Raw genomic sequence first — 24,783 nt, forward strand, 5'->3', positions numbered from 1 at the left:
AGATATCTGGCACTGCCCAGAGAAGAGGCATGCCTGCAGCATCTGGATGAGAAGCATGTACCCCGGGCTTCTGGTCCCTTTTTTGGCTAGGTCTTGCGGCTCCACCGCCCTCTTAATGATCAGCCCCAGGTATCACCAAAGTTAAGTTATGCCGTCTTGGGGGTGAGCGGTTTCTTTTTCTGGTTGAGCGGGGCTCCCTCCTGACCCCCAACTGGAGGGGCGAGGCGCTGTGCCCCTCCCCCAGAGGCAGATGCTGTCCAGATGTGGCGGGCGGGGCCCTGGGGCTGCCGGGGCCCCGGTCCGCGTAGCAGGAGACCCGGGTCAAGGAACGACTACAGGCCCCTCGAACTGTCAGGGAGCCGCTCCCCGCCCCGGGGGCTCTGGGAGTCCAGCTGGCGCCAGCCTGAGACGGGTTAAACGGAGAGGAGTAGTGGTCGGGTCAGGTTACTTCCCTTTAAAAACGGGGAAAGGAGGAGTCAGGTCCTGGAGGGGCAGCGCCGTGCCTGGCTCGTCGTCCTGGGGAAGAGGCTCCGAGCCAGGGTTGAGCGCCCCGGCGGCCACAGGCAAGTGGAGCGCGGTGGAGGGGCTGCGGGGCACCTGGCGCGGCGAGGGGCCGCGAGGCGCAATGGAGGGGCTGCGGGGGGTGCGGGCACAGGGCGCGGAGGAGGGGCTGCGCGCAGAGACCCCGCTGTCCGTGGCCGACCCTCTCCCACCCGAGACGGGGCACTGAGGGCTGGGGATGAGCAGAACCCCTTTGGCTGGGATCCGGTGCCGCTCTCTGGCCCAGTGAAGCCCTCGGGCTAAGGCCACGCTGCCAGTGGAATAAGGTGACTGAGAACTGCTCCCATTTCACGGATGGGGGAGCCGGTCCACCGTGTGAGGCAGCGCAGCCCCACCAGGGCTCCCGCGCCTCCTGGGAGTGGGGCGCGAGCTGCCTAGCACCCCCACAAGGGGAGTCCTTCAGCCTCTCTGCTTCAAGAGTTTTATTGCTGAGCATTCTGAAATAGGCAGGGGTCCCAGGTGGGAAGGGCCCAGGGTTTTGGAACTGGGCCCAGACCCTTGCATGTGGGTTGAAAATCCGGGACCCCCGCTGGGGACGGGCTAGTCTAGAGCCTGGGGGGGATGGCATGGGTGGTGGGCCAGCTGCCCACACTGAGGCCCCAGGGTACCGCCAAACACACCGGCCCACAGCCGTTACCCCTGCGTGGGCCCAACCCTGGGTGCCTGTCATCAGAGACCCTACGGTGGCTCCCATGGAGGCAGGGCCTTGGTCCCCACAGGCCTGTGTCTGGTAGCAGCCCCCAGGGCTCCCCGGCTGACCAGAAGCCCCACTTCCTAGAACCCCCCGCAGCTCCCACTCCTGGTCTGGGGGTAAGGAGCTCATAGTCCATTTGCAGAGCCCTCAGACTGGCTTCTACCAGGTCCCCAGTCTCTGAGCCACTCCTTGCAGCGGCTGCTCACGCTCCGTGCCCCTTAGTGTGCCTGTAAAATCGAGAGGAAGGGACACCAAGTGCCCTAAGAGATGGTCAGGCCTTTCTTCCCACACAGCTCCGCCTCCTGTAACTTGCTATCGTGTGTTGTTGTGCTGAAAGGTGTTTGTCTCCTCATGTGGCCTCTGACCCCTCCGGGCACTGCACAGTAGAAGATGTTGGGGGGACTGCTGGAACGATACTTCAGGGGCCATGTATAGTTAAGCCTGTAGAACCGGCCATGGGCTAGCTGTGGGACCCTGGGGCAAGTCACTTAACCCTCAGCAGCCACATGGTGGTGTGATCATGCAGGTGCAGCCCATAGTAGGCCCCCAGTTACACAGGCAGGAGTTGCCAAGCAGGGTCCATAGCCCAGAATGGCCCCTCCGTTGCTGCTGTACTTCCACCCACCCCACGAGGGCCCTTCTGTTTCTTCCCTAGAGTGCCCGGCATTGGGCGAGAGAGGCCAAGCCAGGAGCTGACCTCCCACTGGGGCCTTCTGAGGTTCTCACAAAATGGACAATGTCCAGGGCTCCCAGAGGAAGCACCCTGGGGGCTGGCCCGGGCCCAGCCTCATACAGCTGTGGGTGCAGGCTTCAAAGCCTGGGAGAAGGCCAGGGGCCTGAGGGGGCCAGCGTGTGCCCTGCGCTGGGGCCCTGGCTGTGACCTCAGCAACCCCCACTCACTCACTGCCCCTTCGGGGTGGACAGACGGCCTCTGGTTGTCCCTTAGCTCCCGGCCTGCCACTGTCGGGGGAACCAAGCAAGCATTAGCGGCAAGCAGCTAACCCAAGGCCCTGGGGGTCTGTGGGCTCCTAGTTCACCAGGCTGCCTGTGTGCTGCCCTCCCTGCCGCCGCCCCTCCCAGGCTCCTGGCATTTTCATGTTTGACTAGGAGGCAGTTTGTACCCCCACATTTCACACAAAGCTTCCTTTTCCCATTCAGTGGATGTCTTCCACAGGCTATGCTGTAAATATTCTTAGCACGATTATTGTCAACCTTCTTCTTTTTTAATTTAGAAGAACTTTTGTTCTCTGGATCAAAGCATAGATGGAATAGAAATATAGAGATGCACCGAAAGACTGCTTTGGTTGAGATGGGGCTGGCTGTCCTGGGCTTTTCCTCCTCTGGGAGGTTGACAGGAGCAGGAACACACACTCTTTGCTCGCGTGCAGGAAGGCTCCACGCCGAAGACAGCCCACAGGTGCTGCTGTCCCCAGAGTCAGACATGGTGAGGTAACAACCCCCAAAGTGGTGCCGTTACACAAAATGTTTTAGATGAAAAGCCAGATGAGTAGCTTTTAAGTCAACAATCATGAATTGAAATGTGTGTTGGAAAAAATACAATTTAACACTTCTGATTGTGATTTCATGGTCATTATTGCTCAGAAGGAGGGTAAGAGGTAAATTGATTTAAATAAAAATAAGTAAATAATGTACGGGAAGGTCACAGATAGGGCAGAATTCACAAAGGTGGTTTGTATGCACCCTCCATGAGACCAGGAGGGAGTGTGAGGTATGGAGGCGAACCAGGTCCCGAGGGTCCAGTGTCTGCAGGACACTGAATTCCATCTGTCACCACTGCCTCTCATTTTTGTGCTGATGCATCCGCTCCACATGCATGTGTTACCCCCCTGCAATGTACTGGGGGCTCACCTGTGTGCAGAATACTATCCCCATGATGCTCAGGGTCTTGGGGATGCCAAGAGGGCTGCCCTGGGACAGCGCCACTGACGTGGGCCTCCAGGACTACTGGGGGGTGGGGGATGCGGTGACAGAAAGACAGAGGCTTCTTAGACCCAAATGGCAGCTGGAGGAGGGAGAGCGTGCTGGGCTTGAGGAAACGGAAGAGGCCGGTGAGGAAGAGGACAGAGCCGACGGGGAGAGGGCTTGAGAAGACGGGACCAGAGAGTCCTGAGGGCTGGATCATGCCAGACCTGTGTGCCATGGCGAGGGTAGTAGATGCTATCATTTATTTAGGCAGTTACTGGTCTCCTGCCCTGTGCTCATAATGGAGGGGTGCTTGAAGTTGGAGATTTCCCTCAGGATGCCTGTCTAGTGGCAGGTTTTTGAACACATAGCCTTTCCATAAGTACTGTGGTGAAGATGTGGGCCAGAGGCCAGGGGAGCATGGAGGTGAAAGGAGCTGCCGTGCATGGGATTGCAGTGACATTTGAGCTGGGTTTCAAAGGATGAGTAGGAGTTGGACATGAGGGCGAGGAAACAGGATGAGTAAAGGCACAGGGGCGTGAAAAAAACCAGAATGTTTGGGGAAATGCTTGGAACTAGAACCACAGTGGGCATTGGACAGAGGGAGGCCAGAGGGTCAAGTTCACAGGTCTTCAGGCTCAAGCTAGAGTTGAGGTTTCATTCTGTGGGCAGTGAGGAGCCAGAGACCAGGATCGAGCAGGAGAGGAAGATTCCTGAGCTGAGGTGTGTGGTGGGGTTGGGTGGCCAGGGAGGGCAGTATTGCCACCACTACCCAGTGGGTGTGAAGCTGTCCAGGCCTGGGCCACTGCAGGGCACTGGAGGAGGGGCCCTTTTAGTATCACAGAAGGGGCCCCCGCCTGGCTGGCATGGTGCCCAGGGCAGGGACCGCTCATTACAGGGCAGTGGGTTGCCTGCTGTGCCAGCTTTGAAGACTGGAGGCTCTTTCCAAAAGAGTAAAGATTCCAGCCAGCTGGGCCTGTGGTCCATGTCCAAAACAAACAGGAAGAGATCGCAGTGGTCAGGCATGGCCCCGTTCTTTGTTTGGAGAAGGGATTAGGCCAAGCAGGCTGGATCTTTCTGCTGCAGTGGTGGGAGGGGGCTTCAAGCCCAGTCAGGAACAGAGTGAAGCTTGGTTCAGGGGGGTACAAGGCCCCGAGTGCCAGCCCACAGGCGAATTGTAAAGATGGCTTCCCTTGCCAAGCTCTGGTCCTAAGAGAGGGAGCCTGGGAGCCTGTGCTGTGTTACTCTTGCTGCCACTGTTCCCTCTGTGACCATGCCCAGCTGGGGCTCCTCCTGGGCACATTGCTTCGCACTGGGGCTGGGGCCCCTTGGCCATCAGCCCAGGCCCGACATGGGGTAGCTGCTGGTCACTGCAGTGGAGGCCACACCACCCAGACCCAGGCCCTGTGAGCAGGTCTCTAGAGAGGAGGGAAATGCCAAGGGCTCAGAACACCTCAGTCTGAGAGACTGGCACCCAGGATTCTCCTGAAGACCTGGCACTCAGGTCCTGCTCTCTGCTGCCAGATGACAGATGACAGTCATTTCCTCCTGCAATTATGCCTGAACGAATTAGCCTGCGTGTCTAATCAATTCCTGAACATGTTCACTCACCACGCCCTCATGTGGGCTCAGGAGATGGCAGGCCCACGCCAGGGCACGGAGTTTCAGATGAATGATGTCCTTAAGGAGATGACAAGCTGTGGAGCAGACAGATTTGAGCCCTGAGGTGCATTTGGCCCTAACAAGAGTACTGCCTGCCTGCCGTGGTTGGAAGAGGGCTCAGAGAAGGGGGCAGACAATTATCCCAGAGCAAGCGTAGGGCAGAGAAAGGAGTGCAGAAGGGATAGAAAGTCTTCAGTAAGGTGTGACTCGTGAACTGACTCATTCATTCATTCATTCATTTGCCCATTCATACATGTGTGCATCCACTGGACAGATAGGTATTGAGCACCTACTATGTGTCAGGTACCATGGCAAGGGCTGGTGAGCAGAAGCAGCCCAGCACCTGCTCTCATGGGTCCTGCAGTTGGTGGGGGAGACAGGACTTGAGTCATCACCACACAGATCAAATGGAAAACACTGAGTTATAGGGCTTTGAAGAAGAGGTTGGAACTAATGGAACTAATAGGGGCTTGACCCGAATAGGGAGGTCAGGGCATTGTCTCTGAAGAAAACATGAAGGATGAATAGGAATTAACCAGGGCAAGAAGGGAGAGATCTAGGAAGTGGGAACAGCATGTGCAAAGGTCCTGGGGTGGAGGATCTGGAGAACTGCGAAAGAGGGGAATGTGATGAGAAAGAAGCTGGAGGTGGGCAGGCTGATAGCATCCCAACTTGTGGGACCTCTTAGAAGATCTGGTCTGGATTCTGTGAGCAAAAGGAAGGTTTTAAGCAGCAATAGAAAATGACCCAATTTGTATGGCAAACAGGTTTGAGAGGGCCTGAGTGGAAGTGGGAAGTCTTTGAGGGTAGAGAGGTGTCCACGTGAACAAGGAGAGTGGCTTTCACCAAGGACACGGTGAGATCAGGGGTAGGGGCAGGGGTAGTTGGATTTGGAGGTGAGGGTTAAGGTCTGAGCAACTAGGTTGGTGGATGGGAAGGGTGAGAATGAACATTGTTTTCCTATAAGACCACATGGTATTGAGTATAATGATTCGCTCCTGCCAAGGAATCTCGGCAGTGGCAAATGCTAAGAAAGAAGAAACGATCTTTAGGTTCTTCTCTGTGGTGTTTAATGTTTTCTCACTAAATCTGGTCAACAAACCTGAGAGGTACATACTGTTATCTATTTATGAGGACAGAAGCCTCAGAAAGGTGAAGCTACCTGCCAGGGTCGTGGCTGGGAAGAGGTTATGCCTCCATTAGCTTCCTCTCAAAAAAACCCCAGAAAGGCAGGAGTTACTTCATTCTATTCAGGGAGTTGATAATTAAGGAAAACACTTTTGGCAAGAAGGGAAAGGGAGGGGGGCCTGGAAGAACGCAGAGGAGGCTGGGACCTGGTGCTGAGGAGCCCCAGTCCTCCCCTGACTCTAACCTCGGTCCTCCTGCTTCTGCCCCCGCTGTGTCGGCGCGCAGGCAGGTGGATCAATGCCGCCTCTGCCCGCGGCCTGCAGCCTGCAGCCTGCCCTTCAGCCCTCAGGCAGTGGGCTCCCTGGTAGCCTGCAGCCTGTAACCAGACGCGGTTTGCTCCCGGCAGGCGCGCTGAGCACACATTCCTGGATCCCCTCTCCGGAGCCTGCGAGGAGGTTGTCCCTGCCCAGTCCAGTGACCTTCACCATCTGAGCCCTGGTTAATTTTTGCCCAGTCTGTGGGCTCTGGGGCTCCTCCCCATCAGGGATATAAGCCTGGCGCGAGGCTGCCCTGTTCCTCGCCTGCCCTGAGCCTCCCCAAGCTCCCTGCCCTCCCCACCCTCACCATGGCCAAGGGCTTCTACATTTCCAAGGCCGTGGGCGTCCTGGCCATCCTCCTGGGCTTGGCGGCTGTGAGCGTCATCATCGCTCTGTCTGTGGTGTACTCCCAGGAGAAGAACAAGAATGACAAGAGCACCACGGCGGCCCCCACGGGCTCCACCACCACGGCGGCCCCCACGGGTTCCACCACCATGGCGGCCATCACCTTGGACCAAAGCAAGCCCTGGAATCACTACCGCCTCCCCAAGACACTGATTCCCGACTCCTACAATGTGGTGCTGAGGCCCTACCTCACCCCCAACGACAAGGGCCTCTACATCTTCAAGGGTAACAGCACTGTGCGCTTCACCTGTGTGGAAGCCACCGATGTCATCATCATCCACAGCAAGAAGCTCAACTACACCACCGTCGGGGGGCACAGGGTGGTCCTGAAGGCCGTGGGGAGCTCCCAGGTGGCCCCTGACATCGACAGGACCGAGCTGGTGGAGATCACTGAGTACCTGGTGGTGCACCTCCGGGGCCAGCTGGTGGCCGGCGGCGTGTACGAGCTGTTCAGTGAGTTTGAGGGGGAGCTGGCTGACGACCTGGCCGGCTTCTACCGCAGCGAGTACATGGAGGGCAATGTCAAAAAGTGAGTGGAGCCGACTGCCTGGAAGGGGCAGACCCTAGATGCTCAGGCATGGCTGGATCCTGGGGGCCAGGAAGGGCTTAGATTGAAGGCCTTGGAACCTTCTGGAGCCCTTGGCAGACCTGTGGCTTCAGCAGCTGCCAAGATAAACCTTTTCCCAAGGGCTTTGACCCCACATGAGGGAGTCAGGGGTGAATGATGGAAGTACCCCTTATACAGATAGGAAAACTGGGGCTCACAAGAGCAGCCTGCCTGCAGTCTCCCAGCTAATATAAGAATGGAGCCTGTCAGGACTTTCACCCTGAGTCAGGAAGGAGCTATGATCTCCCATAGTCAGCTGGCCTGTTGGGCCTGGAGGCTGCCTGGGGTAGGGGACTGGGGCGAGATGAGGGTGAACCAGCCTTCTGAGGACCCCTCCCCATGCATGACCAGCAATGCCCCAATGACCCCACCCTGCGCATCACTGCAGGGGGCAGGCATTCTGCTTGCACAGCCTCTAATACCCCACTTTGGGCAGGGTGCTGGCCACGACACAGATGCAGGCTCCAGACGCCCGCAAGTCCTTCCCGTGCTTTGACGAGCCAGCCATGAAGGCCACATTCAACATCACCCTCATCCACTGGAGCAACCTCACGGCTCTGTCCAACATGCTGCCCAAAGGTGAGTGGGTCTGCGCTGTGGGAACGGAACCAGGAGCTGGGGTGCAGGGCCCAGGGGAGGGTGTGTCCCCACATGTCTGAGGCTCCATTTTCAGGTCCCAGCGTCCCACTTAAGGAAGAGGCCACCTGGAGTGTCACTGAGTTCCACACCACGCCTAAAATGTCCACGTACCTGCTGGCCTACATTGTTAGTGAGTTCACGTATGTGGAGAGGATAGCGCCCAATAACATCCAGGTATGAGGCTGGGCCCACCTGTTCTTCCCCTGAGTGCCCTTGTCTGGGGGATGTTCCCGTTCATCCTCAGCCCTGTCTCTGCCCCTGAGTTGCTAGGCAGCGTTTGAATCCCAGCTCTGAGGAATCTTAGAGGAGTGTCTCAAGTTTTCTGACCCTCAGTCTCTGCATATGCAAAATAGGTCCCTCTACGTGAACGGAGTTCCTGACCCATGGGTGCTAGACTATTTTTATTCCAAAGGCTCCTCCCTGGGACTCAGAGCCCCTCCCCTGTTTAACCTAGTTGGTTCCCCCTGCCAGCCTGCTGGGCCCTGGCGGGCACCAGGACCCAAGAGGGACCCCTGACCATCCTCTCCCTCCATCCTCTCTGCAGATCCGGATCTGGGCTCGGCCTGGTGCAATCAATGAGAGCCATGGTGATTATGCCCTGAACGTGACGGGCCCCATTCTAAGCTTCTTTGCCAGACATTATGATACACCTTACCCACTCAACAAATCTGGTGAGTGAGGGACCTCATGGTGTGGGGCATCAGACGGGGCTCCCTGCCCAGAGGCCATCCTCTCAGTGGCCTTGTCTCCCCAGACCAGATTGCCTTGCCTGACTTCAATGCTGGCGCCATGGAGAACTGGGGACTGGTGACCTACCGGGAGAGTGCACTGCTGTTTGACCCGCTATCCTCCTCCAGTGGCAACAAGGAGCGGGTGGTCACTGTGATTGCTCATGAGCTAGCCCACCAGGTAGCCCTCACATCCTGGGGAATGCAGGGAAAGAAACAGGGGCCTCTGGAAGGAGATGGCACAAGTCCGGCTCTGCCTTTGGCAGCTGAGAAGGGAAGAGGGTCCCACGTGGCCAGGGAGCAGGGAGGCTCCCAAGGATGTCAGTAAAGTCCGGAGCCTGGGATGGTGCATGGGGGGCGCTGGGAAAGGGTGGCTGTGGGTACTGCTGGTGGCTTGCAGGGCTGACTCCCCTCCCCAACAGTGGTTTGGGAACCTGGTGACCTTGGAGTGGTGGAACGACCTGTGGCTGAACGAGGGCTTTGCCTCCTACGTGGAGTACCTGGGTGCTGACTACGCAGAACCCAGCTGGAATCTGGTGAGCCAGCTGCCCGGGGGCCCCTAGAGTCTGGGGTGGGGGACAGGGAGGAGCAGATCACCCCCTCCCAGGCCCATCTCCTGATGGCCATCGGGGATCTGCAGAAAGATCTGATGGTGCTAAATGACGTGTACCGAGTGATGGCCGTGGACGCTCTGGCCTCCTCCCACCCGCTGTCCTCCCCCGCCTCGGAAGTCAACACGCCCGCCCAGATCAGCGAGGTGTTCGACGCCATCTCCTACAGCAAGGTGCTGCCCCAGCCTCTGTGTGGGCCCTGAGATGGTGGGGAACACGGGGCGGGAGGTGGGCGCCCCCTGCTGCTGGGCCCTGGGAACACGCGTCCCGGCTGGGAGGGGGCCCAGGGTCCCACAAGCTCAGTGCAGCCCCTGAGCCCCGCCTCCTGCAGGGGGCCTCTGTCCTCAGAATGCTGTCCAGTTTCCTGACCGAGGACCTATTCAAGAAGGGCGTGGCGGTGAGTGCCCTTGGCCAGCCAGGGCGGGGGTGCCTGCAGCCGCCACCCCCTTGTCCCTGTGCCCAGCCTACCACGGAGTTGGAGCGCAGAGCGGGGAACACCAGCTTTGTCCTCACCGTGACCTCTTCCCACAGTCCTACCTCCACAAGTTCGCCTACAAGAACACTGTCTACCTGGACCTTTGGGACCATCTGCAGGAGGTTGGTGACAGCCTGTCCCGCAAGGCCATCTGGCTGGGGTCCTGAGAGGCTGGAAGCTCTTGGCACCACACATGTAAGAGAGTGTGCCTAGCTCTGCTGCTTCCAGCCCAGGCTGGCCATTCGGAGCCTTGGTTGCCCATCTGTAAAATGGGCACAGCAGTGACTCCTGGGAGGGAGTGGCGTGGGACAGTGGGTCAGGACCAGGCCTGCGGTCTGCCTCACGCTGCAGTGGGCTGTGAGGGGAGCTAAAGGGTGCCCTCAGCTCAGTGGGGAGGAAATGGGCCTCACAGTTCCCAAGCCCAGGCCCTCCTCTGTCTGGGACTTTGGAGCCAGTCACTCAACTTACTCAGCACTCCCGGGTGCCCTGTGCCCTGAACCCCCACCCCCACCCCCACCGCGGGCTGACTTTGCACACACCAGCACCTTCGGCACAAAGCCTGACCCTCCCATCCGGCCCTGCCTTGTGTTCCTGCCCAGTCAGACAGGCCCTGCTTCGGGCAACCCTCTGACCCCCCACTCCGCCTCTCGGGGCTGGATCTGTGCACCGCCACTGCTCACCATTTGCTCTCTTACAGCTGCCTCCACCCCTCCTTGGTAGCCCGCCTCAGCCCAACTGACCCTTCCAGAACCCGAGCCTCAGGCTCCCCCTGCAGCTGCTCCCCCACTGTCCTGTGGCCAGTCTGAGCAGGGCGGGAGACCCCGGGTGCTGTCACACAGTCACAGTGGGGCTCCCGCGCCCTCCTGGCTGGTCTCCATCTGCAGTGGGCCTGCTCTGCATCCCCCGACACAGCCAGCCAAAGGGGGCGCCTCACCGCCTTGGTCCACCCCAGCATCCCACTGTCCTCCCTGCCTTCCTTGATTCCCTCTCTCTGCAGCCCCCCAGCCCCGACCCCTCTTAGCTGTAATTTCTCACTTAACAGATGTTGTCACTTTGTTGTTATTACAAAAGCAGTGCACATGCACAGAAAAAGGTAAAAAAGCACCGAGAGGACAGTGACGGCCACCCCAAGCCAGTCCGCAGACCACCCATGGGTGCTGCCTTAACCCCGCCCACGACCCTCTGCCCAGCAGATGTGGGCTTTCCCCATCTCTGTCCCCTCCCCCTCTCATCCTCCCAAGGTTGTTCAGGCTGAAATGTGGTCATCCTGGGACACACACCCATCTCAGGTTGAGCCACCGAATGGGGGGGGGGCCCATAGATTTGCTTCATCAGTGTGGAACAAACCAGAGGCTGGGAAATTCTCAGCCCACCTGACTGGGCAGCAGAAGGGAGGCAGAACGGGCCAGGCCCCCAGCTCCCGCCTTCCAGCCCAGGGCCTCTCCACTGCCTTCCTGCAAGATGGCATCCCTGGGGAGAGGCCAGGGCTGCAGGGGCTGCGCTGCCCGGGTGGGGTGAGAGGCGGGGCCCGCTGACAGCTGCCCCATCCTGCTCTGCCCCAGGCTGTGGACAATCAGTCGGCCATCCAGCTGCCTTTCCCTGTGCGCAAAATCATGGACCGCTGGATCCTGCAGATGGGCTTCCCTGTCATCACCGTGGACACCAAGACAGGGGACATTTCCCAGCAGCACTTCCTCCTTGACTCCGAGTCCACTGTCACCCGCCCATCAGAGTTCAAGTGAGCACTCGGGGTCCCTGAGGCAGGCTTCCTAGCGCCCCCCAACCACGGCTGGGCCTGGTTGCTGTGGTCCCAGCCCTGGTGGATGGACTGAGGATCCTCTCGGGTCAAGAGGACGGGGTGCTGGTGCCAGAGTCGGGCCGAAGCTGGGAGGGCAGAGCTGCTCTCTGTTGGCAGCGGCCATGCGCGGCCGTCCCTCATCGCCTGCCTCTGGTGTCTTCCTGCAGCTACCTGTGGATTGTTCCCATCTCCTCGCTCAGGAACGGCGCACAGCAGAGCGGCCACTGGCTGCAGGGCGAAGCCCGCGGTAATCCAGCCCTCCCAGGGCATAGCCACCCCCACCCCCTATTCCCAGCTCCAGGGCCATGGCAGGTCTCAGGGAGGGCTTCCTTTATAATGTCATTCAACAGATGGAGCCGACTTCATTGGTTCTAAGTTCTGTGCTACTGCCCAGCTGTGTGACCCTGGGCAAGTTACCATCCCTCTCTGGTCTACATTTCCTCATCTATAAAATGTGGCTAAGAACAGTATCTGTCCTATGAAGCTCTGTGAGAATTAAAGAGCCTCCACTTGAAAAGTTGAAAACAATGCCTGGCACATAGTATGAGCAGCCCCACTCTGTCAAGCCCCAAGGAAACCAGAGTCAAGGCATATGAAATCTGTCTAGGCCAAAACTACGGGTGAAGGGAAGGAAGACAAGCAGTTCTAACATTCCAGAGCAGTTCTGAGGGTTTTCATAGAGGCGTGTATGGCCTCCGGGCTACTGGCGTATGGGGTAGGGAGCCAGGAATAAGGGAGCTTTAACTTCATGGAGAGGTCAGGGAAGGCTTCCTGGAGGAGGTGAGCTGAGTCTAGAGGAAGAGTAGGAGTTTGCCAGGTTAATGGCAGCAGAGAAAGTATTCCAGGCAAAGGAAATAGCAAGTGCAAGTCATAGAGGTAGGAGAGAAATGGGGGCTGAGCGTGGCTGGTGGACAGAGGTGTGCTGTCGAGGTGAAGCTGGTTCCTGAGGGTCCTGTAGGCCAGGGGGCAGGTGGGCAGGTGACTGAGTCTGAGCTGCAGGTACGGAAGGACCTCCTCTGGCTGCCAGGAGAAGGGATGGAAGGGAAAGCATTGAGGAGGTGCCACTGAGCCCCAAGGAGAGATGAGCAGCTTGGGAGGGGGCGGGGGTTGCACGGGAGCACTGCATGGGCTTCCCCCTCTCCCCAGGACTGAAATGTGGTGGGGCTGTTCCAAGCTTGTGGGGGGCAGGGGCGGAGGAGCGGCAGCCTGGTCTGGGGTACGGGGTTGTGTCCAGGCAGCTGGCACAGCCACACAGAGCCTGTGGGAGGCAGGGTGGGCACTGAGGTTCAGAGATGGTACCCGATTTGTCGGAGGTCACCCATTGGCCAGAGGCGGAGTCTAGCCTGGCCACCCAGCCCCACGTCCCCCCTCCTCCCCTCTTGAGGAGAGGCTCTGGTGCCAGCTGGTGCCAGGCTGGCCCAGAGAGAGAAGAGCCAAGGGCTAGCCCGCAGCGTTCTGAGCCGCCCGTTCGGCTCTGGTCTCTCCCCCCAGACCAGAGTGAGCTGTTCAAGACCACAGCCGACGAGTGGGTTCTGCTGAACCTCAACGTGACGGGCTACTTCCAGGTGAACTATGATGAAAACAACTGGAGGAAGATTCAGACTCAGCTGCAGACAAACCTGTCGGTGGGTGTCTGCCACCCCCGCCCTGTCCCCTGCTGCAGACCCAGCCCCAGGACTGCTGCCAGCCCGAGGGCAGACCCTGAGGCCACATGCTCTTTTGCCCCTTCTAGGTCATCCCTGTCATCAATCGGGCTCAGGTCATCCATGATGCCTTTGACCTGGCCAGGTGAGCGCCACCTCCCTCCCCAGGCCGCCTGGCTCAGCCGAGGAAGGCCTGATGACTTTGGCAAGTAAGGTTCCATAGTGAGAGCCGGTGGTCCCTCAGGTCATCCCCGCTGTGTGCCAGGCACAGTGTACCCAATGCCGTGCACCCTGCCCTCGGCCCCTGCGCCCCAGGACACAGTCAGTGTTACAGCGCACATGTCCCAGGTAAGGAGTCTGAGATGCAAGTCTGAGTGCCTTGCCTGGGGTCACACAGCAGAGCATGACAGCCAGACACACGCCTGTCCTTCTCCAAAACCAGACTGCCCCACTGCAGCAAGCTCTTCTTAAGGGCTGACTGTGGGCCAGGCTGCCGCGCTGGGCGCTAAAAAGGCTGGGAGTACTGGACGGGAGAGACGCAGCCCAGGTAAATAATTATTTATTGAGCACCTACTGTATTCCTGGCAGGTGCTAAGCTCTTTGACATAGGTGATAGACAGGGACATTTATGAACCAAATGTATGCAGACTTCTTGAGAAGGAGGAGGAAGGAGGGCCCAGAGGGCCAAGCAAATCAGAGAAGAGGTGGGCAGACTAAAGAGCATGGGCTTTTTGTCCCTGTGAGTCTCAGCTCTCTCTCTTATGTGCTGTGTGGCCTTAGGCAAGTCATTTTACCTTTCTGAGCCTCAGTTTCTTTACCTGGGACTAGGAATAAGCAAGGGAATGTGATTGGCATTCGTTGAGGGCAGGGCCTGGGCAGGCTTTGCTTGTGAGACCACCCCACCCCCACCCCTACCCCTGGTGAACATGGGAGCTGCCTCAGCTGATGCCCCAGGGCCTAGGCTCCAGGAGGGTGCTGAGGGCCCACCTTACGGCTGGACTGGTGCTTACTTGAATTCCTCTGTTTGTCCCCAGTGCCCAAATTGTCTCTGTCACCCTGGCACTAAACAACACCCTCTTCCTGATCAAAGAGACGGAGTACATGCCCTGGCAGGCTGCCCTGAGCAGCCTGAGCTACTTCAAGCTCATGTTTGACCGCTCGGAAGTCTACGGCCCTATGAAGGTACAGAGGTGCATGGCAGGCTCAGGGACCCATTCACCTGGTGCCTGCAAGTGCACCGTTAGGAAGTTACTAGAAGTATCTGTGGTGGAACCCTCCAGGCTGCCGTGACATCGGGTCCTTTTCTAAGAGCAGGCTTGGCAGAACAGTGAGAGGAATATGGGGTGTGGTGGGCAGGTACTGGGGGCAGGCAGGTACTGAAAAGGTGGGCAGTCTGAGCAGGGCAAAGAAAGGACACAAGCTTTTGGAGAGTTTGCTGATGGAGAATTTAAAACTTTCAGGAGGCACAAAGCCCCCTGGAGTAACAGAAAGAAGTCTTTTACCCGCTGTAGAAGGGGCAATCGTCTTCAGCCCCAGGAAAGCCCTCTGTGCAGTAGCCAGCCTGCACCTATCTAGCCACCACAGGCAGGGAGGGAGGTGCAGGTGCCCACTGCTGAAGCATGGCAGCGCAGGGCTCCCCCCAGAGTCCTGGGACCCTCAGCTGCTCTGGATGAAGCTGGACCCGTAAGGATGTGCAATGTGGTGTGCTTTATAAAAGATGAAAACCCCCAAAACACTTAGTTGGGAATTGATTAAGTAAACTAGAATATGCATTTGGTGGGATAGTATGTAGTCATTTGATCATACTTTAAGAGATTATTTTTTTAACTTAAAATTTTTTCACATTATTGACTTCCTACTCTGGTAACTGAGGTATTAGGGTAAATGAGTTTTTAACTCATTTTAACTCATTAACCCACCTAACTTGGGTTCGCCCCACCATCCTAATGTAGTTAAATCACAATATTTGGTCAATTCAGTATTCAGCGTTTATGTTATTGTAATTAGTTAAGTATCATTCCCTACTGAACCACATCAAATACTATGTTTATGTTTCTTTTTTTATCCATCTTAGACAGATGTATCAGATGTGCTCTTTCCTGGAGGACTATCCTCCCAGAGGCCTCTCCTGGCCTGCTTCCTTCTGGAGCTGCTGCTTCGCCCCTATCCTGGGAGGCTCTCCTGTGTCTTGAACACATGGATTCTTCCCCGATCTCCCTCTCCCATAGCTGAGCACCTCCTCCAGAAGCTTTTGAGAAAGGATTGATGAAAGGTGGACTTTTTGGAGACAGATTGTCCGAAATGTCTTTATTCCACCTTCACACTGGATGGCGAGCTTACCTGGGTTCTGAGGTTTCTAGGCTGGCAGGTATTCCTTAGAAAACTTGAGCTCTTGCTCCACTGACATCAAGCCTTTCATGTTGCCGTGGAGAAGCTCAGGGCCTTTCTCATGTCCAGTCATTTGAATGTGGCCAGTTGCCTGCTTCTGGAAGCTTGTGGATTCTTCTCTCAGTCCTGGTGGGCCTTTTTCATTCTTTTATGCGCTCCGTCGGGACGTGGAGCTTCTCCTTTGGACTGTCTTCCCCTCCTTTCTCTTCCAAATCTTCCTTCCTAGGACCCCTGTTAACTCACTGCCTCCATTGCTTCTCTGGCTTCCTTTTCTCTTCTGGTTTCCAGCTTGTTGCCTTTTTGTTCTGCCCCCGGGACTTGCTCTCAGCCTAGCGTACCACCTCTCCTCTACAGATTGTTTTTATTTCTTCTACCATATTTTTAAATTTCCAAGTGCTGCGCCTGGCTCCAGCATCCTGTGCAAGCTTTTCTCTGAACTCTTGGAGGATATTTATCATAGGCTTTGACAAAGTTTTCTTTTTCTCCCATCGACTTGCTTCCTCTGAGTTTTCTGTTTGTTTTGGTCTCTCCTCTTTCAAGCTGGAGGCTGAGCTGCCCTGTCAGGTTTGAGAGTGAGGCCGTACAAAGCGGTGGGAGGCTCCGTGGGGAGTGGTGGTCGTTGCCTGCAGGTTTCTTGTGGGTGACTGAGTGGCCAACAAACTTCTCATGGGGACCTTCAAAAACTAGGGACCTTGCTGGTGTCCCCTTGAGACCATTCAGGTCTCCAGAGAGTGACCCTCTGTCCTGTGCAGTGTGGCTGATGATGCATGCTTTCTGGGGTCAGAGTGAGCAAGGAAACTGGCGGTCCCTCCATTCAGTAGGTGACCTTTCACCTCTAGCCCTCTCCACGCCCACCGATCCTCCCACTGTGTCTGGTGACCCCAGTTCTGAGCTCCTCTGATGCAGCCTCACCCATGGGGGAGGAAGGGGTGTTGCCTTCCCAAGGAGGGAAGTGGTGGCTTGGGGGTTAATTACTCCTCCTGCGGACTGACTCCATTGCCCTGTTACAGCCCCTGCCTCCCACCTGTGCCCTTCAGACCCGTCCCTCTGATTCTGAGCCTTATCACAGCACGTCTCCTTGCTTCCGTCCCCATTGTCGCCCTGGCAGGGGCTCTGCTGGAGGCTGTCCCACCCTGCCGAGCCAGTTACACCTCCGCCTCTCTGCCTCCCCGCTCCTGAACTGTGGGGATGCCTCATCCACCGTGGTTTCCTTTCCGATTCTCTTTGTCCTTGGAGATTTATTCCTTTTACACTGGGATGGGGATTCCAGCGGGCATGCATGACAGCCTACCATGTTGAACCCGACTCTGGTTAATAACGGGACGGGGCTCACATTACAGGGTCAGGTAGAACAGAGCAGCATGCAGAACTGCAGATGTGCGGGCTAGAAAGGAAGAGGGGGTAAGCTCACCCATTTGGAAATTGTGGTTTTGGTGAGCTCCTGATTGTTTTTTCTTCAAGATATGCTTTTCTGTGTTTTCTAAATTCCCTGGGATAATCTTGGAGTATTTATGACAGGTGGTGGAGGAGTGGTGCGCCCCAACTCTCTATTAGGAAAAGGGGACGCTTTGACATAGTGCTAGAAGTGCCTGAGACTTTGAGGAGGAAGAACCTCAGACCTGACATCTGGCCCTGCTGGCCCCTCGGGGTGCTGTCTGCCTTGGGCAAGGCCCTGGGCCGCCAGCATTTTTCCCTCTGTCTACCCCCCCATTGGCCCCAGGCAGGTCAGGCATGAGTCTCCCCTTGAAGATATTTATGTTTTGGGGGTTTTTTTCTCCCAGGAGTACCTGAAGAAGCAGGTCACACCCCTCTTCTTTCATTTCCAAAATATCACCAAAAACTGGACTCAGCACCCAGAAAACCTGATGGACCAGTGAGTATGACCTCTCCTGGGCCTGGGGGTCACAGGTGGCCTAGCCACCCAGACTGGGGCATCAGAGCAACAACCGGTGGTGTCACCCTCTGGAGCTCCCAGCTCCTGGCTGGACCAGAGCAACCAGGCAGAGAGAGACCCTTGCCCAGGAGTGTAAGGCCCTGCCCTGAGGCTCTCTGCAGCTTCTTTGTCCAGGGGACCAATGTGAAACTCTGAAGTCCCCTCCCCAGCCTGGTCATTCAGAGTCTAGGTGTGGAAGGTGGAGCTGGAGACGTGTCCGTGGCTCTGGGTTTCCGGGCTGCCCGAGGCAGAGAGCAAACAGCTGGATCTACAGCCTTAGACAGAGCCCTTGCCCGCCACCCTCCTAGCGTGTGTGTCCGCAAGGGAACCTGGTGGGGCCTGGGCCAGGCTTGCTGACTGAGTGCCACCCTGGGGTAGGTACAATGAGATCAACGCCATCAGCACCGCCTGCTCCAATGGAGTTCCCGAGTGTAAGGAGCTGGTCTCAGCCCTTTTCGCCCAGTGGATGAAGGACCCCAGTAATAACCCGTGAGTGTGCACCCTGCTCTTCCTCCAAACTTCTCCTGTCTTTTAAGCACACAGTCCTGTCCTTCTCAGACCCTCAACCCACCCGCCCCGCTGCCGCTCCACTCCTAACACCCCCACCCCATGCCAGGATCAACCCCAACCTGCGCTCCACCATCTACTGCAACGCCATCGCCCAGGGCGGCGAGGAGGAATGGGACTTCGCCTGGAAGCAGTTCCGAAATGCCACACTGGTAAATGAGGCTGACAAACTCCGCTCAGCCCTGGCCTGCACCAACCAGCTCTGGATCCTGAACAGGTGAGGACTGGCCAGTTGGGGCTGGGTGAGGTCTCCTCCCTACTGGGAACCAGGATCCCACTGTAAGGGAAAAGGAAGCAGCCAGGCTTCCGCGCTCCCATTCGTGGGATCCTCACAGGTGTGCACAGTGGGGCAACATGGCCCCCATTTCACAGATGAAGACACTGGCTCAGAGAGGCAAAGCAGCCTCCCCAAGTTCCAGAGGTTTACTAAAGGTTAGAGGCATTTTGGACCCAGGTCTGGGTCTACGTCCCATGCTTTTAGCTTGACGACAACTCAGGTTCCCTCTGTTGCAGAGGCTCTGGGGCAGCTGGACCTGGGCCTTTCTGGATGTGCAGCTGGGCCTCCCTCAAGCCTGTGGGTCCCACTAGGAGCTTTATATGCCATCTCCTGGACCCCAGTAAAGAAAAGCCACTATCAGTGTCAAAGCAGGAGTGGCCCTCCCTACCTGGTGCAGGGCTCACAGCTCTGACACTGAGCCCTTCATTCATTGTCAGATGTTTATCAGGCACCAGGTCCATGTGAGGCATGACATCTAGTATAGCCCGTGACCCTGCTTAGGGGAGTGTCCCATCTACAACAGGGAGGTGGGACCAACTGGTCTTCAACCGTTGGCATGATGAAGGGATGTCGGGAGGATGCCTGAGAGACAGGGGAGGGGCAGGGTCCTTTGCCATCCCAGCTTTTCTCCCTTGTCATCTGACTGCAGCCCTTAGAAGTGGTCGCTAAGGTCACATCCTGCCCTCACAGGTACCTGAGTTACACCCTGAACCCCGACCTCATCCGGAAGCAGGATGCCACCTCCACCATTAGCAGCATCGCCAGCAATGTCATTGGGCAAAGTCTGGTCTGGGACTTTGTCCAGAGCAACTGGAAGAAGCTCTTTCAGGAGTGAGTCTGCTGAGAGCCATGTCGGGGAATGCGTGCCAAGGCTGGGGTGCCCTGGGGTGGTCTGTGTGCACGGGGTACTGCAGGTTGGGAGGAGGGGTGGTGGACGCTGCAGAGCAGTGGTCAGACACGGGCCCAGCTTGAGGTCAGGTTGGGGCAGGAATTGAGAAACAGGGCAGAGTGTGGACCATCCCTTTTCGCACTTGGGGGAAAGAAAGTCTGGCTGGTGGGCGCCTTCTGCAGGGAGACGAGAGTAGGGACACTGCAGTCCAACCTGTGCTCAAGTCTCTAGCGGTGTCACTTGGGCATGTCATTTAATCTCATCTACAAGTTGGGGACAATCACAGCACAGCTGTGAGGGTATAGTGTCATCTGCCAGCCACTGAGCGCTAGCCACTCAGCCCTGCTCACGGTTCCAATGTCTCCCTGCCCCGCAGTTACGGAGGTGGCTCCTTCTCCTTCTCCAACCTCATCCAGGCAGTGACCCAACGTTTCTCCACCGAGTACGAGCTGCAGCAGGTAAGAGGCCAGGGACCCCGGGGAGCACTTGAAGGCCCATCCCCAGCCTGCGGTGGGGGCTGCTGTGCAGCGACCGCTGACCACTGAGGGTGGTCTCGAGGGAGCATGGGCTCCACGTTACCAGGCCTTCCTCACGTATAGGGTAAGCTGGACATCCAAACTTTTTAAATGGTGACAGTCCAGTCAAAAAAATTCATCCTGGAATTTTTGTATAGACAAAAAGTAAAGAGAATAATGTAAGGAACCACCATGTACCCATTACCAAGATTGAACATTTTGCCAACACTTTTTGGGGGTGGATAGCCCTCAAGAAAATCACTGACACTATATAATTTCACCTGTAAATACGTTAGTCATATCTAAAATTAAGACAATTTTTAGACAAAATCTCACTGTCATTAGCAAATCCAAGCAAATTGATAATCCTTTACTCTCATTTTATACCCAGGCCATTGTCAAATTCTCTGAGTTACTTTTTTAAAAATTCTGTTTGCAATCGATGTGTATATTTGAATCAGAAGCCAAAGTTAACTCATCGCACTAGGTGGATTCTTCTTTTAGTTAATTCATGTATCATGAAATTTACCCTCTTAAATGGGTTTTCATGTATTTATAGGGTTTAAAAAAAATATTTCTCCAAATGTTGATTTGGAGAATCACCACCTAATTCTAGAACATTTCCATTACCCCAGAAAGAAATTTGATCCCCATTAGCTGTCACTCCGCATTTCTCGGTCCCTAGTCTCTAGCAACCACTGATCTACTTTCTGTCTCTATGGATATGACAATTCTGGATATTTCATAAAATGCAGTCATACAACATGTGGCCTTTGTGTCTGGCTTCTTTCACTTAGTATGATATTTTCAAAGTTCATCCATGTTTTAACATGTATCATTCTTTTTATGGCTGAGTAATAGTCCATTGTATGGATATACCACCTTCTGATTATCCGTTGATCAGTTCATTGACATTTGGGTTGTTTCTACTTTTTGACTATTATAAATAATGCTGCTGTAAACACTCATGGACAAATTTTTATTTCTCTTGGATATACACATAGGAGTGGAATTACTGGGTCATTTGATAACTCTGGGTTTAACTTTAAAAGAAACTATCCAAATGTTTTCCAAAGTAACTGTACCAACTTACATTGCCACCAGCAAAGTATGAGGGGTCTGAATTCTTTATGTCTTTCTGGACTCTTGTTACTTTCCTTTTTTAAAAAAGTTGTAGCCATCCTAGTGGGTGTGAAGTGGCAGCTCACTGTGGTCATGAATTTCATCTCCCTGATGACTGATGGTGTTGAGCATGTTTTCATGTGCTTTTTGGCCATTTGTATTTCTCCTTTCAAGAAATGTTTATTCAAATCCTTGGCCCATTTTTTATTGTTGACTAGTAAGAGGTCTTTATGTATTCTGGATACCAGGCCCTTAATAGGTACATGATTTACAGATAATTTCTCTCATTCCATAGATTGTCTTTTCACTCTCTTGATAGTGTCTTTTGATGCACAAAAACTTTTTATTTTGATGAAGTCCAACTTTTTACTTATTTTTTTGTTGCTTGTGCTTAGGTATCGTATCTAAGAAAAAATTACCTAATCCAAGGTCACTGAGATTTATACCTATGCTTTTTTTTTGGTATCATTAATATACAATCACATGAGCAACATTGTGGTTACTAGAATCCCCCCATTATCAAGTACCCACCATATCCCCCATTACAGTCACTGTCCATCAGCATAGTAAGATGCTATAGAGTCACTATGTGTCTTCTCTGTGCTACACTGCCTTCCCCGTGCCCCCCCAAGTTACGTGTGCTAATTATAATGCCCCTTATTCCCCTTCTCCCTCCCTTCTCACCCACCCTCCCCAGTCCCTTTCCCTTTGGTAACTGTTAGTCCATTCTTGGGTTCTGTGATTCTGCTGCTGTTTTGTTTCTTCAGTTTTCCTTTGTTCTTATACTCCACAGATGAGTGAAATCATTTGATACTTGTCTTTCTCTGCCTGGCTTATTTCACTGAGCATAATACCCTCTAGCATCCATCCATGTTGTTGCAAATGGTAGGATTTGTTTTCTTCTTATGGCTGAATAATATTCCATTGTGTATATGTACCACATCTTTATCCATTCATCTACTGATGGACACTTAGGTTGCTTCCATTTCTTGGGTTCCTGACTTCTTAGGGTGAATTCCTAGGAGTGGACTTCCTGGGTCAAATGGTATTTCTGTTTGTAGTTTTTTGAGGAACCTCCATACTACTTTCCACAATGGCTGAACTAGCTTACAATCCCACCAGCAATGTAGGAGGGTTCCCCTTTCTCTGCAACCTCGCCAGCTTTTGTTGTTCCTAGTCTTTTCTGTGTTGGCCATACTAACTGGTATGAGGTGATACCTCCTTGTGGTTTTAATTTGCATTTCCCTGATGATTCTCGATGTGGAGCATCTTTTCATGTGCCTGTTGACCATATGAATTTCTTCTCTGGAGAAGTGTCTGTTCATATCCTCCACCCATTTTTTTAATAGAGTTACTTGCTTTTTGGCTGTTGAGGCCTGTGAGTTCTTTCTATATTTTGGATGTTAACCCCTTGTTGGATATAACATTTACAAATACATTCTCCTATACTGTAGGATGCCTTTTTATTCTGCTGATGGTGTCTTTACCTATGCTTTTTATGAAGAGTCTTATCATTTTAGGGCCATAATCAATTAGGACTTTGATCAGTAAGGACTTTGAACAATTCTAACTGTTCATCATGCAGGTAGTATAAGGTCGGGGCAGTTCCTTTGTGTGTGGCTCTCCATTTGTCCCAGCACCGTTTGTGGGAAAAAACTATTCTTACCACTGATGGGTCTTGGCACCCTTGCTGAAAATCAGTTGTGAGGGTTTATTTCTGGACTCTCAATTCTATTTCACTGATGTTTATCTATCTGTCCTTACGCAGTGCCACACTGTCTTGATTACTGTCGTTCTGTAGTGAGTTTTGGAATTGGGACCGTGAGCCCTCCACTTGTGTTCTTTTTCAAGAGTGTTTGGCTATTTTGGGGTCACTTGCATTTCTTTATGAATTTTAGGATCAGCTTACTATTTCTGCAAAAATGTCTGCAAAAAAAGGCAGCTATAATTTTGATAGGAATTGCCTTGAATCTGTCTATCATTTTGGCAGTATTGCCATATTAATAATGTTAAATCTTCCAATCCATTAATGCAGATTTATTTAGATCTTTTTCCTTTTATTTAGGTCTTCTTAATTTCTTTCAACAATGTTTTGTGAGTTTTAGCATACCAGTCTGACACTTCTTTTGTCAAATATATTCCAAAGTATGTTATTCTTTCTGTTGTTATTGTAAATGGAACTGTTTTTCAGATTTTGTCATTGTTAGTGTATAGATACGTAACTGATTTTTGTTTATGCTTGTATCCTGCAACCTTGCTGAATTCAATAGTTTTAATTAGCCTGGGGTTGTTATTCTATTTTATTTTTAGAGAATTCTTTAGGATTTTCTGCATACAAAATCAGGCTTTTCCTAATTAATCTGGTTGCAATCTCCAGTGCTGTCACATCTTTTACTCTGTAACATCTCTTTTTTAAAAAGTACCATTTATTTGTTGAAGCAACTGGGTCATTTGTAGTATAGAAATGGCCATATTTTGAGTTTGACTGGTTGCTTGCTTGTTTAATTTGTCTCTCTCTCCTCTCTTGATTGGATTGAGATTGTAATTCATTTAAAAATTGAGGGTTAACTAAGTAAAGACTCACACAATGAAGGCCAAATACATCTGAGAGCCAGATTTAACCCTGGCTGTCATTTTTGCCCCCTGTCCTAGATAAGGGGAAGAAAGGACTGGACCTTCCCATCCTGGAGAATAGACTGAGGTCCCGGAGGGTGGAGGGGGAAACACAGGACCAGGAAGCCCTCTCCTCAAGGCTGTGTTAGAGACCCAGCCTGGAGCTAAGAATCCTCTTTTTCCTGGCAGCTGGAGCAGTTCAAGAAGACCAACATGGACACCGGCTTTGGCTCGGGCACCCGGGCTCTGGAGCAAGCCCTGGAGAAGACCAAAGCCAACATCAAGTGGGTGAAGCGAAACAAGGATGTGGTGTTCGCATGGTTCACAGAAAACAGCAAATAGTCCCTGGCCTTTACAGTCACCTGCCCCCATGTGAGATGCCCATGTGCCTCTGTCCCCAGGGCCCACGGCAGGGTCCCCATTCCCAGAGTCTGAGACACCAGCATCCTCCCCTCAGGGACACCGTCTCTGGCCCACATTCTTTCCACTCTGCCTATGTGGCCAAGCCAGTTCCAGATGGCCAGACTGTCCAAGTACCTCCAGCGCCTGTTCCTCATACCAACCCCATCCCAGGCCTGGCATGGCACCTGTCACCCAGCGCCCTGGGGCTGTTCTCAGGGAAGCCCAGCTGCAGGGCCAGATGAACAGAAGCCCTTGATGTGTGATGGATGGCCTTGGGGGGCTGCCCTGTGCCCTCTCTCGCCCTCCTGTAAAGACCCTGAACCTGAGAAATCAACAGGGTACCAGATCTGTATATTTTTTTCTAAGAGAAAATGTAAATACAGGATTTCTAGATGAGTTTCCAGAGTCATTACTAACTAGAGCGGGAGTGAGTCTGCACAGCTAGGAGATGGGGATGGAGGGAACCTGGGTGTATAGGAAGTGCTGTGGTCTGGACTCCCAGGGCACCTGGGAGGGGAGAAGTGCCTGGGTGGCTGGTCCTTCCTATACAACACCTGTGTTGTGGCGTCTGCCGACAGTGCTCATTCCATCCGGATCCCTGGCAGCAGGCTTCCGAGGCTGGATGCTGGGGAACCACGGGGAGGTGGAGGGCAGGCAGGAGGACCCAGTGGTTGCCATGGTGAGGTGGGGAGAGCTGGGGCTGAGTGCCAGGCACAGAGTTGCCGGGCACAGGTCCTGACAACGGAGGGAGTGCTTTTCCAGCAAGCAAGAGTTTCTGTGTCTACAGAAGCCGGGGTTTGCACCCACCTCACGTGGTGCCAGGGAGCAGAGTGCGGGCCGGACCCGTGTTCCTGCACTGCAGCGCCTGCGACGACAGGGAGAGAAA

At 54.3% G+C, this 24,783-nt stretch overlaps 1 protein-coding gene across 1 annotated transcript; it reads left to right on the forward strand.

Annotated features, from left to right (window-relative positions):
* The first annotated feature begins 417 nt into the window (after nucleotides 1-417).
* ANPEP (alanyl aminopeptidase, membrane) lies at nucleotides 418-24,293 on the forward strand. Its single transcript, XM_017651365.3, has 21 exons — nucleotides 418-563; nucleotides 6,375-7,219; nucleotides 7,734-7,876; nucleotides 7,971-8,110; nucleotides 8,481-8,607; nucleotides 8,691-8,845; nucleotides 9,087-9,200; nucleotides 9,305-9,448; nucleotides 9,607-9,672; nucleotides 9,807-9,872; nucleotides 11,313-11,488; nucleotides 11,716-11,795; nucleotides 13,040-13,173; nucleotides 13,281-13,336; nucleotides 14,226-14,373; nucleotides 17,361-17,452; nucleotides 17,891-18,001; nucleotides 18,129-18,296; nucleotides 19,047-19,187; nucleotides 19,622-19,703; nucleotides 23,685-24,293. The coding sequence occupies exons 2-21, from the start codon at nucleotides 6,594-6,596 to the stop codon at nucleotides 23,835-23,837; spliced, it is 2,922 nt and encodes a 973-aa protein (XP_017506854.3). The 5' UTR covers nucleotides 418-563; nucleotides 6,375-6,593; the 3' UTR covers nucleotides 23,838-24,293.
* Nucleotides 24,294-24,783: the final 490 nt, after the last annotated feature.

This window comes from Manis javanica, chromosome 18 (assembly GCF_040802235.1).
Source record: "Manis javanica isolate MJ-LG chromosome 18, MJ_LKY, whole genome shotgun sequence".
NCBI classification, from domain to species: Eukaryota; Metazoa; Chordata; class Mammalia; order Pholidota; family Manidae; genus Manis; species Manis javanica.